This window comes from Tetrao urogallus, assembly GCF_951394365.1.
Source record: "Tetrao urogallus genome assembly, chromosome: 24".
Taxonomy (NCBI): domain Eukaryota; kingdom Metazoa; phylum Chordata; class Aves; order Galliformes; family Phasianidae; genus Tetrao; species Tetrao urogallus.
This window is the reverse complement of record NC_136837.1, coordinates 1,330,618-1,347,230: the sequence shown is the minus strand read 5'-3', so window position 1 is coordinate 1,347,230 and position 16,613 is coordinate 1,330,618. Positions and strand designations below refer to the sequence as shown.

General features: G+C 55.4%; 1 protein-coding gene across 1 annotated transcript in view; it reads right to left on the bottom strand.

Moving 5' to 3' along the window:
* ANKS1A (ankyrin repeat and sterile alpha motif domain containing 1A) overlaps nucleotides 1-16,613 on the bottom strand; it is a gene marked incomplete at both ends in the record, with an annotated part of 78,624 nt that overhangs the window by 757 nt on the left and 61,254 nt on the right. Inside the window, 11 exons of the mRNA XM_079546293.1 lie at nucleotides 10-108; nucleotides 514-684; nucleotides 1,168-1,305; nucleotides 1,677-1,763; nucleotides 2,152-2,223; nucleotides 2,433-2,558; nucleotides 2,859-3,023; nucleotides 5,032-5,139; nucleotides 5,773-5,925; nucleotides 6,067-6,165; nucleotides 14,202-14,308. Of these exons, the coding sequence (XP_079402419.1) occupies nucleotides 10-108; nucleotides 514-684; nucleotides 1,168-1,305; nucleotides 1,677-1,763; nucleotides 2,152-2,223; nucleotides 2,433-2,558; nucleotides 2,859-3,023; nucleotides 5,032-5,139; nucleotides 5,773-5,925; nucleotides 6,067-6,165; nucleotides 14,202-14,308 (1,325 nt within the window). The remainder of the gene's footprint in view (nucleotides 1-9; nucleotides 109-513; nucleotides 685-1,167; nucleotides 1,306-1,676; nucleotides 1,764-2,151; nucleotides 2,224-2,432; nucleotides 2,559-2,858; nucleotides 3,024-5,031; nucleotides 5,140-5,772; nucleotides 5,926-6,066; nucleotides 6,166-14,201; nucleotides 14,309-16,613) is intronic.

The window sequence follows — 16,613 nt, the reverse complement described above, 5'->3', positions numbered from 1 at the left end:
GGTAAAGACCTTAGCTCCAGGACTAACAGACTGCAGCGGCAGGTAGGAGGGGCGGTGAGTTGTACAGGTGTGACAGTAACAACAGCGGGTGTCGGGAGGGAGCGGCACCTGAGCGGGGGGAGCAAGCAGAACACAGACAAAAGGAGACATTAAAGGAAAGCAATGGCTTATGCAGCAGTCCCTGCTCCTTAGCAGCTCCAAGTTAGGCTCGGTTTAGCTGCACTACCAAGCTGCAAACTGCAGGTTACCCACTGATCTTTGCATGTGGAAACGGAGCTGGATCCAGCAGGGCATCCAACCCCCCAACCCAGGCTACATCCCCTCTGCCTGTCCTACCCCACAGGGGAAGCCAGGCATGCAGCAAGCCTGCCAGCAAGCACAGCCACGGGCACTGCAGCACCAGCAGTGCCTGATGCTACAGGCCACGGGGACTTCTGCACCACGAAGGGGGAGCTTTAAGCAAGTTGTGCCCGAGAGGAGGCCCAGCTCCAGCCCCCAGCTCCATGTACGTACTGCGGATTTCCTCACGCCAGCTCGTGGTTTAGGCACCGGTTTGGAAGATTTTGTTTCGATCGTTTCTCCCGCTGTAGCACCCAGAGGTTTCGCTCTCTGGGCTTGGAGGGCCAGCTGGTAGGCGACCTCGAACGCCTGCCCCAGGGTGAGGATGATCTCGTAAGTCAGGTTCTTCAGAGAGAATGCAGGGAACACAGAGCTGTTAGTGCACGGGAGCTGCCTCGCATCGCACAGAGCCCACACGCTCAGCAGCCAGGACCACCTATGGGCTGCTCCAACCCGTCTGGCATTTAAAGAGAAGGAGCCCAAATGTTTTGCAAAGCTGAGTCTGTCCAGGAATAAAAGCGAGCAACGCTGTCACACTCTCAGTGAATTAAAAGGCTGTTAGATCAGCCTATTACACTGCTCATAATTGAAAGCGTATCAGGGTTTTGTTCACGGAATATTCCCCAAGAGGGAAAATCTCCTGCCCTGGTTTATTCAGCACTGGAAATGGCAGTAATGAAGCCAGACAAATATTCTCTTTGACAACAGAGTTGCAAAGTAAATGCATTTTGTGGCCGGACTCCTAAAGGAATCTTCTAGGACAGAAATAGCAGAGAGAGACCTCTCATGCAGCCCCAACACCCTCAGCTGCAGCCCCATCCCACTCACCACATCCACGGTGCTGAAGACGTGGCAGTAGTGGTGGCTGGTCTGCAGGTCCTTGGTGATGTAGGCAAACGTGCAGAGATCCTCAGGGTCCTGGGCAGCACAGGAGATGTTACGGATCTCATGCTCAGCAATGACATTCTGTAGGAGACAACCACAAGTACTCATCACCCTTCTGGGGACAACAACACGCTCAGCAAACAACAGCGCTTCCAAATGTGTACTGGGGACAGGGAGCACAACAGAGACTGGCAGAAGGGGTTTCTCCCAGCCAGGCCAGTCTCAGCTCTGTCCCATGGTAGGAACAAATGGCAACACAAGCAGCCCACATGCCAAGCCTACATCATTCAGACAGCCATCGTCACCCTGGTGCTCTCCCCACGGCTCCCAGCAGCTACACAGCACCCAGCCATGGCTTCTGGAGCTGCCAGATATGACCTGCAGCCCCTCAAGCAGGTGGCACTGCAGGCCACGTCCCTCCAGACACCGGTTTTGAGGCACTTCGAGCTCACCTTGTTAGAGGCATCGATGAACTTCACTCCCTTGTATGTGATGGACAGTATTATGGTCGGGATTTTCTTCATATGCTCTGTGGATTTCTTTAGAAACAAGAACACTCAGCTGTGAATCAATGCTCCTTTCCTCACCATCCCCAGCCCTGCTAGTGGCCAGGAAAGACCCTCAGCCCTATAACATCAGGCTTTTGGGGGCTTGGATGAGGAGAAAGAAAACCTGCTTCTAATGGAAGCAAACAGAAAGGGACAGGGACCTGAAGTTAAACCTTTTATCCCAGAGAAATCATCTGTTTTCTCACTGCACAGACATTCAAACTATAGGGAAAAGTGCTGGTGGGAGATCAGCTTGGCAGTGATAGTGGCTCCCCGCACTGCCCTGTCTGCAGGGTGTGGGGAACTGCAGCTACACCAGCATCCCCCATCCTGCCCCATCTCACCCACCACAGCTGTGACTGTCCCCTGGGCTCCATACCCTCATCTTGGCACAGGCATCCTGCGTTGATTCTGTACCTCGGAGGTCCTTGATCAGCATGGAGCCCAGGTACTGTTTGGAAAAGGGGATGTGTTAGCACTGACAACCTGAAGGCTTCATTCAGGCTGGAAACCTTCCAACCCCAAAGCAGCACCACAACCCAAGAGCTGTGGCTGCAGAGAGACAAGTCACCCACGGAGCAGGGAGGACTGTGACACCTCCACATGCAACACCCAGAGCCTCCTCCCCCTCCCCAGCTGCAGAAGCCAAAAGCCACTTACGTTGGCCTCGTACCCGCAGGACTCAAAGATGAGCTTCTCTGGCTGGTGCTGCCAGTTTTGGACTGGTGCATAGGGGGCAGCCAGGCTGGGGGGGCGCAGGGTCAGCTTTGACTCCCGACGGTCCTCCTGGAAGGGGAAGGAACGCAGGTGTGAAGGAAGCGGGTCCATGCCAGGGTGCAGCACAGATCTTAGCAGGGCTTTGTGGGTTGATGCAATTGAGATTTGCAGTGGGCAGACCTCAAAGGGGCTGGGAGGGGTGAAAGTGACACTGCAGTACATGTGCAAGTCACCATTTTTAAGGCGAGCTAGGCACAAGCAACCTGCTGGCATCAGCTCCTAGTTTTTGAAGCCTCGACTCCTCAATTAGGGGGTGATGCACTGAGCCATGCAGAGGGGCCCACAGGATGCACAGCAGCACCCACTGACCTGTGCTTTGTAGCGCTCAACTTTGGAGTACGTCGCCAGCTCGCTGCCACGCTCGTGTTGCCTCTTCCCAGAGTCCCCGGAGGGCAGCAGGAGATCAGCAGATCTGCCCGTGCAGGAGTCGTTCTGGCTCAGAGGTGACGACGTCTGGGACATCAAGTCCTGGCACTGGAACAGGCAGACACCAACAACCACCCTGGTTAGCTGGTGCCACCAAGAACCATCCTGGTTAGCCGGTGCCACAGCCCTGCATGCACTGAGCTCCTTTGGCTCTGCCAGCCCTGCTCAGAGGCTGCTGCCACCCTCCAGCACCGCACACAGGATGCAGAGCTGATGAGGCAGTTGCTCAAGGTGTGAGGAAGGGAAGAAGTGGCCACACACAAACCTGTGCCTCTGTTTCTGGCTGGGATTATTTCTCCCTAGGAACACCAGGAGCTGGCACTGCAGGCTGCTCCTCCCAACACCCAACAAAGGTGCAATAAGCTGAGCTATCAGGGTCAGCTCCCGCCCTGCAGCCTTCAGGCTCACTGCCTTCATTCACCTCATTTATTTCCCACTCAATGCCCCTGCTTTGCTCCAGGACCGTTTTGGGCAGGTGTCTGCCTTGTCCTGCCCTGTCTGAGGAGGGCAGCAGGCACGCAGCACAACGGGCTCCAGAGCATCGAGCTGCCCCTTCTGGAGCTGAGCACCCGGCTGCCCAGCGTCAGCTCAGCCCAGATGCCTGACAGCCGGGCTCCTCCCGCAGGCAATGCTCGCTGCCTGGACGTGCCAAGCAGGCAACACACGGAGCTCACAGCTGCAGCACGCATCAGCCCTATTCAGCGGACTTGCTTAATTTGCCATTGACGTCCTTCCGCTCCCCAGCCAGAGCCGGGCGCTGGAACGCACCAGCTGCAGCACCAGGAAGCTTTGGAAATGGCCCATTCTCTTTTCCAGCCCGCCCCCCAGCCAGCATATCAATCAGCTGAGGCTACACAAAGAGCTCCTCTCCTCGCCATCGCTCTGCCTTCAGCCCCATCATCTCAAGAGGATGTTTGGGAGGAGCTGCCTCCCTCCCACCTGTGCACTTGTGGTTGGAGCACTGGGGTGAAGCTGCAGGGTTGTCCCCTCCTGGCCCCCAGGCTCTGTGTGCAGCAGCACAAATCCTCACTTTTTGCTCCCAGGTGGCAGCTTTGTAGGAAGAATGGCAATTCTGAGCGCTCCCCTCTCAGCCACCCCCAGCACCGAGTGTCTGGCATCCTATGGCTCCCCTGCCCCAAAATTCATCCGCTGCTTTGGCTGGAGTACATCAGTCCTGGCAAAGGGGAATATTTGCTGCTGTGTGGTTCAGCCAGAGCTCAGCAATACTGTAATTTGTTGCATCTCTGCCCAAGTGCTCTGGAGTCGCAGCTGTGTGGCTATGAGGGGACTTTTCCTGCAACTGTGATTTTTTTCTGATGTGGGCACTCATGATGTAAAGCAGCAGAGATGAGGAGGAAGCACACGTGAGGTCAGTGCTGGCCAAGCCAGAGCCAGGCAGGCTGCAGATTGCCCAAGTTCTGCTTCACTGTATTCAGAGTGGAAGCCCTGAGCTCTGCATCACCGCCAGCAGCAGCCAAGGTGGGACCTGCAGAACCATTCCTCCTCCACACACCAGATGTGCGATCGCCTCAACTCCTCCAGCACTCTCTTCCCAGGCCACCAAGTACCTGAGAGCCAGCACTGACCCCAACTACCAGGTCAAAGCCATTTGTTCTAATAAGAAACAAGCTTTTTTTCCTCTCTTTTTTTTTTAAAAAAAAGAAGCAATACTATTTCCAAAGATCACTCTCTGCACTCATTACTCCCAACACCTACTTTCAAAGGACTTTTAACTTAAATATTGACATGGTAGGGTTTTTATCTTTCTTCCTGATTTTGCTAGGCAGAATTTCCTGGGCACAAAAGAAGCAGAGTAATGCTGACTGTGCTCCCTGCTGGACACCCGCCCTAAAGCCATCAGTACACGCACTCTGCAGGGCTCTGCATCCCCCAGGGCTGTCAGCTACCAACCAGAAGGAGATGAGTGTACCAGATAGACCTGGAAGTCATTCTTTGAATGAAAGGGGGGGATGTGGAGTCAACAGAGGCAGAACACAGCTACCACTGAATGCTCTGAACAGACACTGTGGGCAGCAGGGACACTGCATGGACTCACTCTCAGCTGTGAGAAGCGTGGTGGCTTTGCTGGGGGCTCCTCATAGGGCCGGTCAGCCAGCGAGGCGATGATCCTCTTCCGATGGCCCAACAGGTTCACCTTCAGCACCTGTGGGGGAGACAACGCTGAGAAAGAGAACTTGTGCCAGCGCAGGGGAGCTGCACAGTGGTTTGTAGAAGGCAGGACCTGCAGTTCCTGGGGCATCATGGGGTCATTAAGGCTGGAAAAGACCCCTAAGTTCACCAAGTCCAACCCCAACCCGTCCCTACTAACCAAAATCTCCACATTTCCTGAATCCCTCCAGGGATGGTGACCCACCATTCCCTGCAGTCTGTGTTGGTGCAGCACGGCTCTTTCAGGGAAGAAAGGTTTCCTCATACCTAGCCTGCTCCTCCCCAGGTAATGGCCCCATGTGAGGCCATCACCTCCTGTCCCGTTGCAGAGGCCAACCCCCACCTCACCACAAGCTCCCTTCAGAACATGAAGTCACCTCTGAGCTCCTCTTCTCCAGGCTCAGCCATCCCAGCTCCCTCAGCTGCTCCCCATAAGACCCCTCTGTGCTCCAGACCCCTCAGCTCTGTTGCCCATCTCTGGACATGAGGGGCCAAGAGGGGCAGCTTCTCTGCCCTCTGCACAAAGCAAAGCATCCCCATTCCAGCAGTCTGTTTGCATTTAGCACTGCTCCCTGCAGGGAATGCAGGCAGGACCCCGGCACTGTGGGGACAGGCAAACAACACTCACGTTGACTATTTCAAGCTCCCAGAGGTTTTTCACAGTGTCAATAGAGCTGTAGCCGCTCGAGAGGAAGGACTGGATGTAATCCTGCAGCCCCAAGGAGTCGAGCCAGGCAGGGACGGACGGCTGGCTGTTCCCATCACAGCCCAGGGGCTTCAGCTACAAAAGCAGAAAGCAGAGAGGGGTTAAAGCCACAGGGGCAGGGATCCCAAAGCATACAGCGTGTGCAATTAGCACCGTGCTCAGCCTTTTTTTCCTCTGTCTCACAGCCATCCTGGGCAGTGCCCTGGCCCTGCTCACCTTTGGCAGGGAGCGAGCAGCCTGCAGGAGCTTCCGGCGGTGCTGCGGGTCTCCGATCCCAATGTCCCGAAGGTCCTGGTCCTCCATGACATTACAGCCCTGCGGGGACAGGAAGGTGCATAAGGGGGCAGAGCCCACACACAGGGCAGCAGCTGCCCCTCAGATCCCCTGCAGCCCCGGGGCTGCCTGGGAGGAGGAGGCCATGGACAGAGCTCAGCCCCACAGACCAACACGGGGCACAATGGAGCCGTGCTACCAATGCGCGGCACGGCAGAGCGTGGCTGTATCCCAGCACAGCACACTGCAGGCATCCTCATCCAGCCAGGGGGGTCTCAGGCCATCATTAAAGCAGCCTCCCCACCACCAAAGCTTTGAATGCGGCCAACAGTGCCATTCCTCAATGGCCAGAGTAACACCCAGCCCTGCCCATACACTGAGCCTAGCAGGGGCACTGGACTCCGCTTATCCTCCCTCCTGGGCTGCTGAGAAAACGCGATTTCTTTCCAGGTGAGCATGTGAAAGTCACATTTCTCCTCCTTTCCCCGCTTCTGGCGGCAGCCCACCCAGAAGCACCGCACGCTGCTGCAGCCCACCTCACCCCCCCCCCCCCACTGCCATACCTGGGCTGGGCTCAGCTCCCCACAGCTCTCAGTACTGCAGCCAACGAGCTCAGCACCACACTGGGACCCAGCCGGGCCCTCCCAGCACTGCCTCCCTCTGCTCCCAGGAGAGGAGCAGGAGAAGGGCTGAGCTGGCAGCGCTCTGCTGCTCCACATTTTGGTTTTATAAGAGGAACCTCATTAAAATCAGCTGTTGGGTGCTACGCTGCTGCAAGGGCACGCGGAGCAGCCAGGGCTCCAGAAAGGGACTGAGCAGGACATGCACCTCTTCAAAGGGCAGCAAGCGTTTGGAATTCCTCGCCACGCTGCACTGTCTGTAGCTGCTCAGCACGTCCACCTCGCTCAGTCCCACCTGCTTTAAGTGCAGCATCACAGCTCTGCCCCCAAAGAACCGCTGCTCTGCTGAGATAAGTGCCAGGAGAACCATAGAATTAACGCTGCGCTAAGAGCTGCCCGAAGCAATGGTGCTGCCCTCAGAGGCCAGACTGCAGAGAAACAATTATTTAGCAAATGACAGTAGCAAATTAAACCAGCGGGTGGCCGGGGAGCAGCAGAGTGCTGCATACACACAGCAGCCACCGGCCCCATGGAGTCAGTGGGCACGGTGTGGCCTCCATTCGCCCTTGCTGTGCCAGCGTGCCCCATGCCCTCTCCAGGCTGTCCCTTTCCAGTGCCCGGGGTGAGGTTCAGGCCCTTCTCCCACCTTTGGCATCTCAAATCTGAGCAAAACTGCTTGCCATGCAGCGAGGCTCCAAGCTAGTTAAACACTCAGAATCACGGCTTCCTCTAGTGCTCCTTATTTTTATGTGTCACATTAAATTCCCTCAGTGCCAGTCTGCATTCTCAGGGTACTTAACAAGGATAGACAAAGCATAGCAGCTCTGAATACATCATTACAGCCCATTGTGCACGAGCTCTGCTCGGAGGAGCGTCCTTTAAACCCATCCGGATTTCATCTCCAATGAAAAAAAATAATAATCTGCCACTAAAATAGATAATTAAATGCAAACGCGCTGGGGATCTTTTAACCTTTGCCAGCAGAGCAGCTGAGCTTTGTTCTCAGGCTGTGTGCATTTAACATGCCCTGCAGACAAAGCTGAGGTCCTCTGCGCAAGGCTCCCTGCCTCCCAGCCAGGGCTTGGGTCAGTGCCATGCTCCCAAGGCTCACCTGCAGCACCAGGAGCCCCCTGAGCTGTTGGGTTTCAGCCACGAATCTCAGAGGACTGCTGGGTTAAGAGGATTTTAGAAACGAGATCGTAAAACAAGGTGGTTTTTCTTGTGGGTTGGTTTTTACCAGCAGCCAAAAGTCCCCATGCCCAGGTTGGACATCACTCCCCAGCACCATGGTCCTGCTGCTCAGAGCCCAGGTCTGGGTCCTCCAAGGACAAACGCCTGCAGCAGAGGAGGAGGGGAGCTGTGAGGACCTCCGTGCTGCTAGCCGGATCCTCTCCGGCTCAGAAATGCCAATTGGAATCAAGAAAACTTTCTGAAGACAGAGTTGAGACTGTATTCGTTGTGACAAGTGCTGTACCTTGTGCAGGCTGCAGGCTGAGCGCAGCACAGGGCCAGGGCTCGCCCTGCACTCCTCCCCATTCAGACCTCTCTGTTACCCCCAGCTCCAACCTGGCAGAGATGGGATGGGACACGGCGCTGTGCCACCCTCAGTCTGGGTGCCAGGTTATCACAGAATGGTTGGGCTGGGAGGGACCTCAAAGATTACAGCACCATACAATGGTTGGGTTGGAAGGGACCTTAAAGATCATAGAGCCGTGGGATGGTTGGGTTGAGAAGGCTCTTACAGCCCCCAGAACCCTACCCTAGCGATGGGCTGGGTGCCCCCCCTGATCAGGCTGCCCATCCAGCCTGGCCCCATCCATCAGTGCCCACCTGCTCGCCTGGTCCACCTACAGGAAGCAGCTTTTGGAGCAGGGTTCTGCTCCAGGACACGGCGCTTCGCATCCTGCGCTGTAATTAAGCAGCCTGCAAGACTCCAGGTTTCTCATTAAAGGAAAAAAACACAGTCAGAGGGGTTACGCTGCGTGACGCAGTGTGGGCTAGGTGACCCTAAAGAGGAGCATGCCAAAATCAGAGCCTCTGAAATCTGCCAGCATCTCTGCTCCAGCAGGGCACTCTGCGGGCGCTTAACTACCCAATTTTCAGATGCTGCTTCTTACTCAGAGCCTGGCTTCGGTCCATTCTCTCTTTCCAGCTAAGGAAGGGCCCAAGGCAAAGAAAGTTCCGTATAGGACATGCAGTCCTCCCCAGCCAGCAGCACAGCATAATGAATCCCAACCGACTCATAGGAGAGCTGCCTTGTTACCAACCCACGTATTCCAGACACAACTGTGGGGAAGATTGGGACCAGAACGTGTTTGCTATTAAAAGCAACAGATGCAAAACCCAAACACAGCTTTTCCAGACTAGCAAACATCCATAGCAGAGTGCCTTCAGCTGGACGAGCCAAAGCATCCATTTTTCTTAGATTAATGCACACAAAGCTCTTTCTTTTTTTCCCCTTCTCAGTAAATTCAAGGCAGCTTGTATCTTGTCAAGGATTTTGCTGCCACTGCTTTTGTTTTACATGAGTCTGGATGTGGGAGACAGAGCTGGAGACACAGCCTGAACAGGGACAACACGCAGCCCGTCCCAAGGCTCGACCCCACACTCTGAGCTCTCCTGTTAAATAAAAGGGCGGTGAGGGTGAGGGAGGGCAGCAAAACCGAGCTAAATGAGGGCATCCGGGGAGCTGAAAGAGGCACTGCGGCTGGGAATGAGCCGCCCAGGAGCCCAGGGGTGAATGAAACCAAGTGCCCTCCTTCCCTGCGCTGTCTGCGAGGTGCAGGCTGGGCTCAGCCCCTTCAGAGCTCTGGGAGCCGTGCAGGGCTGCACTCGGAGCAAACATGTCCTGTTGGACAGGGCGAGAGCAGCTCATGCTGCGCCAACAGCAAACCCACCAGCCTGTCCTGCATTCCATCTGCACAAGCACATGGTTTGCACCGTTGGGCTTTTCACCCACGGCGTCAGCACAGCGTCACAGCCAAGGGGCCCAGAACTGCCCAGCACCTCCAGCCCTGGGGTCAGCCAGCCCCGCTCCACAGCCCTACATCTCCCCTGACCCCACACCCTGCCCTCTCACAGCCCCACCTCAGAGCCAAGGGGGAAACAGCAGTGTTTGGCCACAGGAATATATGCCTGCCAGCAGCCTGTGGGGTCTGCCCTGCCCTTACTGGTGGCTGCTGTTTGAGGGAGCACGGTGGAAACGAGGGGATGAGAAGCACCCAGTTGGCTGAGAGCAGACCAGTGAGGTCCCAGTGCTTCCCAAAGCAACAACTGCAGAAAGGACTCCTATAAAAATCCTAGATTAGTGCACTGCATTTTTGTTCCATTTCTGCCCCATGCACACACTGGCAGTGCAACAACGGAGGGAATCGGTCACAGTTGTCAAATCTGGGCAATTTTATGGAGAAGGGAAAAAAAATTAACCGCTCCTTTAATGGCTTTTTAAATGTTTATTGGGCCAGGAGCTGCTCATGAATCACATCTAAGCATTCTCTAAACTGCCAGCCCTGCTTCACCCACTTTGCTCCCCAAAACCCATCCGGAACCAGCAGGGAGTTCAGCCACAGAGTGAATACGTCCACACCTTCCAGAGATAAACTGGAAACCATCACAAAAACAAAGCAGGGCTCTCAGAGCTGCCCAGGGAGCATCTGAGACACACTGCAGAGCTGCCAGAGAATCCACTGCACTGAATGAAGCCATTCCCACTCGGACACGTGGCAGAAATCCCTGCACGAGGGTCCCGTTCTGCTCTGAGGGGCGTTCATTCAGTCCGGGAAGCAGCAATGCAATGTATTTCCAGCATGCTGGTGGCAGTGATAAGCAGGAGACAATGCCACATCATGGGGCTTGGAGCTCCCCAAGCTGCAAAAACACCCCATTCTCCCAGTGCTGCCATAATTTGATCGCTTCTCCCCGATCATGAAAAGAAATAAACACACACACAAAAGCAGAGGTGCCCAGGGCAGTGCATGAGAACAGATTTCTGCTCCTGATGCTGTCTGACTGAATCAGCATGAGCTGCTTTCCGCACCCTCTGTGGGAATCCAGGCTTGAACAACAACAAAAAGCCACGAGAAGTGGCTGACGTCCCTCTACCTGCTCCTGTGAAAGAGAATGCCTTCGGACTGAGGAAGAAGTTCAGCTGCAGAGCCATCCCAGGGCTGAGCACCCAGCCTCCCAGGGGAGGGAAGGGCTTCTACCGGCATCTGGGCTCGATCTGCAGGATCCAATGGATCGCTGGCACTGCAGGGAACAGCGCTTCCCTCCCTGCTTCTGCAGTGCCCTCAGCACAGCAGTCCCAGCAGGGCACTGGGAAGCTCCATGCACCCCAGGCACAGCACTGCAGCTCCTGCTGCTCACAGCACATGGCAGCCCTCTTAGCTCACACTCCACTGACATTTTCCCTACTCTTTCACCCCCCCCCCCCCCCCCCCCAGTTCATTAGCAGTCAAGGACAATTAAATCGATTTATAGTGTGTTTTTCTGGATGACACTGCTTGCTCGCTGCTGCAGCTTTGTGATCTGACCTTCTGTTTGCTCCTCCAGCAGGCGATGAGGCGACGGTCCCCTGGAAGCCCTGGGCTGTGCTCCTCCACGCAGGGGCAGGGCTCTCCCTGCATTTTGGTAAGGACAGCACGGCCACTGCTGGCAACACGCAGCCAGCTTTCACTCAGTTATGTTTGCACCAATAAATCCTTCCCCTCTAAGGAGGGCTTCAGCAAGCTGCAAAGCAGAGATGAAGCATCACCTCTATTTTCTGGCCTTAAATCCCCAGCTGGCCAAGCAGGCCGCTCCCCAAACTAAAGCAGAAGTTTGGTGTCACAACCAGGCCACCCTGAGCAGCAGTGCAGGCACTGGAGGTCACTCAGCAGCGATGGAGAGGAGAGGAAGGAGCTGCTGCACAGAAACACCACAACAAAGCCACTGCAGGGGAACAGAAGAGCTCCAGTCTGTAGACCATACTGTTCAGAAAGAACTCGGGTCTTTTAGAAAACGGGGCTCCTTCAGTGCAGCCTATTTCTTCCCTCAGTCGAGAAGCAAAACCACATTCTGTCTGCAACAAATGTCGCTTCTGTTCCTTCCCAGAAGCTCCAGCACCACATCAAACCGACACCCCTGTAACGCTGCTGCCTTGTGGCAGTGATATCCACTCCAACTGCAGTCAGTGCCCGTCAGGATTGTTTGCTCTGAGCCATTCCACGTTTGGCTGAATCCAATCGGGGAGATGCTCTCATGTGTCCATAGCAAACACTGTAGCACTCAGTTTTGTTTTACAGCCTTAACTGGAGTTTTACATCACAGGAACACTGATTGGGAAGCTGCCTTAAGAGGGGAACACAGCACAGCATGGGGAGGGCAGTGCTGCAAACCCAGCCCGCCTGCAGCACCCAGGTGGCCAGGCAGGATGCATTCCTTGCATTGATGCATTAACAGCAGTGTGCCCTTCCTCCTTATCCTGGTGGTGTTGGTTTGCTCCTCCCTGCTCACCAACTCACTTGCACTCACAGCCTCTGCAAGTTCCAAAAGTGGGAATATTCCTAATAAGAACAGGCTGACACTGCTCAGAATCAGTGGGTGTTGCAAGCAATACTTGTATTCACCCCAAATTCCCACCCACAGAGAGACAGCAGAGCTGCATTGTGAGGAGTCAGTCCTGCTGCGGCCATTGCTGTCACCAAAGCAGCCCCAAACTGCAGCAGAACTCGAGGTTTGCTGCCAGGGGAAGCACTGACCTCGTACAGCAGCTCATGGATAAGGTCCCAAAAACAGAAGGCAAACTCCTGCATCCTCCACTGCTTGTCTCTTACCAGCTTCGTTCTCCAAGGCCCTAACAGGGACTGATCCTTTCACAGAAACCAAGCCCAGAAAAATAACACCACTTAGTTTGAAATAATCATTAGTGACCAAAAGCAGCAGTTCATAAAGAAACTGTTGTATTAAAAAGGAAGGGTGGACAAACCGACACAGTGGGTGCTGGCAGCTGCATCCTTCAGTGCTCACAGCACCGGGCAGCTTTAATAATTCATCAGAGAGCATCAAAACCAGCATTAAAAACAAGCAGATGATTTGTTCCCTGCTTGTATGCAAAGGTTTTACTCTTGCAACATCAGACGCCGAAGGGAAGGCACACTGCTGAGGGGATTTGGAAGAATTAAACTTCCATGCGTTGGCTTCGAGTCCCGAGGACTGAGATAAAGGGATGCAAGAGGCAGATCTGACATGGGTGCCAAAGTAAAAAGGATAAACAGCAAAGAGGAACTCAGCCAGGGCTTGCAGGAAATCCTCAGTCAATGGTTTGACCCTTCAAAATTGAAAGGAATGAGCAAAGGAGAGCGTCCCACCCCTGGAAGGAGCAGGAGCCCACCTCCTCGTGCTGAAATTCTGCCTCATGCAGTCCATGACTGAGCACTGCTATCACTGCAAGTGGGCACAGTCTGTACAACCTGCTTGAACCCCCAGCTCCGCTTCTCCCGGAGCTAAAGGAAAGTTTTGTTACTCAGCTCCTGCATTGAGGACTGTCAGCATGCTGGTGGGCAGAGCCGGTCCAGGGGAAAGGTGCTAATTGCTGCAATGAGAGCAGCTAATTGCTGGCACAGTGAAAGCCAAAGTTCTGTCAGCTACACGGCAGGTATGGAGTACTTCATTTCAAGTCACTGCACCACCTCAGGGCACCTCAAGCCTTCCCTCCTTCCTCCAGCCACCCCGTACGCCTTCACCAGTCAGTGGCTGCTGGTTTCCAACAGGGGGGAGCTCCCCACATCCCCTCATCCTCACCCCTCGGTGCTCTCACTGCCCCCATCACAGCTCCAGACCACGTGCCCCCAACCAGGCACCTCCTCTCTGTGCGCCCACAGCACCAGAGATGCCCCCACTCCCTTCCCAACACAGCCCCCAGCGGCCCATCCAAAGGCTCATATCCAGCTTGAGCAATTCCTTTTGCAAAACCCAAAGGCGTTTCTTTAAGCCACACAGAAGGGGCTGCTCCCCACTCCCAGCTCGCTGTCCCACACCAGGACCTGAGCTCAGCACCCGGCCCTGTTTCTGTCCCACCATGTGAAACACGAGGCTGCTCTCACCCTTAGGTTTCGGAGCCAGCAGTGCCAAGGCAATCAGGTGCAGCTCATCAAGCCCTGAGGCCCCTCAGAGCGAGGATACCTCCAACAAGAGCTCTCCCACCCCCAGCACAGGCAGTTTGCTGCTTTCTTCACACACCAACAAACCTCAGTTCCAACTTCTCCAGCAAATCACATCGCGGGGATTTGAGGCGGTAGAATCAAATTTGTATCAGAAACAACGGAACCAGCGGCGCAGAGGGAGGAACCAACACAACCCTCACGTCCTCCTTCGGTCCAACCTTGTGTGCAGCCCCAGACCCACCCTGCTGGGCTGCAGAACCCGCATCAGGGCTGACCCAGCATCCCGACATCGGCCCGCGGGTCCCAGCCCACTTACCAGGAAACGGACATCATCAAAGCCGTTCAAAAGCAGCTTACTCTCGTACTGCTGCAGGCCGATGGACTCCAGCCACTCCCCCACGCTCTGCTCCAGCATCCGAGAACCTGACGAGAGAGGAATCGGCAGACGCTTGAAAAGGGAAAAACTGTTAAGGCGGTAGCAGCGGCACTCTGAGGAAGACAGATGGCATTGCCACATCATAGTCATTACCATAAAGAAACTCAAAAAATTATGCTCAGAGTACAATCAATGGGCTGGCAGACAATTCCTCTCGTGTGCACAGAGCACGGACAACGAGCCTCCAGCACATCCAAAGGCTCCGGGTCTAATTGTATCCCAGTGAGCACTCAGAGAAAGGAACCCCGCGCCCGAGCAAAGCGCCCTGGGAGCAGGACGTCATCACATGCACTGCTTGCAGGGCTCGGGCAGCTCCTCGCCAGGCAAACACACACAGCCCAACCCCACGGGGATGCTGGTGCTCTCCTTGGTTCATCAGAAGGGGCGGGAGGAGGGCGGCCGACTTCCAGCCCCGCACTCCCCGCTGGGCACAACCAGGAGCGCCGCTCAGGATCGCGCAGCACCGTGTGGCTCCTCTGCTCCACGTGGCTTTGGGTGCGCTGCGCTGCCCAGCGGGGCTGCAGGGAGGGCCAGGAGCAGTGAGAGCACAAAGCAGCTAGACAGAAAATGCATCTTCATGCAGCCGGGACACAGAACGCACACGGCGGAGGTTCAGGAAAGCAGCAGAAGCCAGACCAGAGCAGCTGTCCGCAGGAAGACATGCAAGACAAAGAAAGCACACAAACTGCAGCAGAAGATAAGAAGGGCTTTTACTTTTTTTCCCCAAGCAGTCCTGAAAGAGGCAAACCATGGTAAGGGCTTTTTCTTTCCATTAGTGCGTTAGGAGGAGCAGAGGAGCGAGTGACCCCGAGCACGAATCTGAGGGTCCCAACACAGTCATGTCACCGCCTATCCGGATGATGGCACCTGGGCACGCTGCTCGTGCCGGGCTGGCAGAGCCCAGCTACACCTGCACGTGGGCTGACAGCCAGGAGGGCAGAGGAACCGGTGCCCCCAGTGCTGGCAGCTGCCTGGTGCACGCTGCTGTTTGCCCTTCCGTCATGTTCTGCAGCTGAGCACGGCTGCTGCATGCGAGCCCCTGACTCAGAGGGGCAGCAGCTCTGGAGATTGAGGCATTTCAGTTCCTTGCTTCCAAGCTGCGGCCAAACAAAAAGAGACCAAGAGCGAGCACACCCTCTGCTCCTCCTGCAGCAGCTCAAGTCTGAGATGTGCCTCAGCAGCTCCTGGCAGCCTCTGGTAAATGAGGATCTTCCCAACAGCCCGCAGCAGCTTTACAGACAAGCTCTCCTTCCTTCACCCCTGGGAAATCTGGGGACTTGTTACTCTCCTCTGGAAAAGCTTAAGAGATGACAAGAAAAGTTCAGAGATCTCCTTCTCATCAGGGCATTTGCTATGCAAGACAGCAGGATTTTCTTCAGTCTGCTCAGCACGTCTGTGTTTCAAGGGTATATGCAAATAAAAAGATGATCAAGAAAAGAAAAATAAAGAAACCAACCAACACCGAGTTTGCTTCCTTTAAAGCTTCAGGTCACCTGCAGCTGTGTGCAACCCTCCGAGCCGTCCTTCCACCCCCGCCCACTGCAATGGCTGCACGGTGTGGAGCTCGCAGCGCTGCCTGGAGACACTTGGGGTAAGGGATCCTCCGGGAGAGCCGGGGTCGGGAGAGCGGCCAGCCCTCCTAGCACAGCTGCAGCACGAGAGATGCAGAGATCACCAAGGGCCGCTGTCTTCCTCCCCTAACGCAGCCTGTGCAGAAGGGCAGCATTTAAACCTGGCATTGCCGTGCTGAGCTCTGGGCTCTCCATCCTTCCCTCCTGTGGGTTCCCCCGGCGCGCAGGCAGCCGGCAGCGATTGTGTGTCCTTGCAGAGCTGCAGCAGTGCTTTGTCTGAAGGCAGCCAGCTCCACGCTCGCAGTCCTGTCTGCTGCTCTCGCATCGCCTGTCCCTCCCTTCTCTCCATCCTCTTTTACCCCTCCCAGCTTTTCCATCCAGCAAGCAGCCTTCGCAGCAGAAGCCGCAGGAGAGGGGAGGGAGACGGCAGCTTTATCACCCTCCAGTGGAAATGACTGACTTCTCAGTGTTTGCTCGGTGACGGACTGCACGGCTTGGGTTTTCAAAGAAACGATGTTACAGCTCTGCTCTGACAGCTCCAAGTGATTTGTGGCTGCGTGAGAATTAATTTATTGAGAGGGAGGCGAGGGAACGGCTCGCTGCGCACCACGGCGTTTCTGGAGGCAGTCGGGGTGTTGGCATGGGGGAACAAAACCACAGCAGCTCCTTCCCCTCAGCTCCTGAATTTGCTTTAAAAAGATATTATTTACTCCACCTTTTG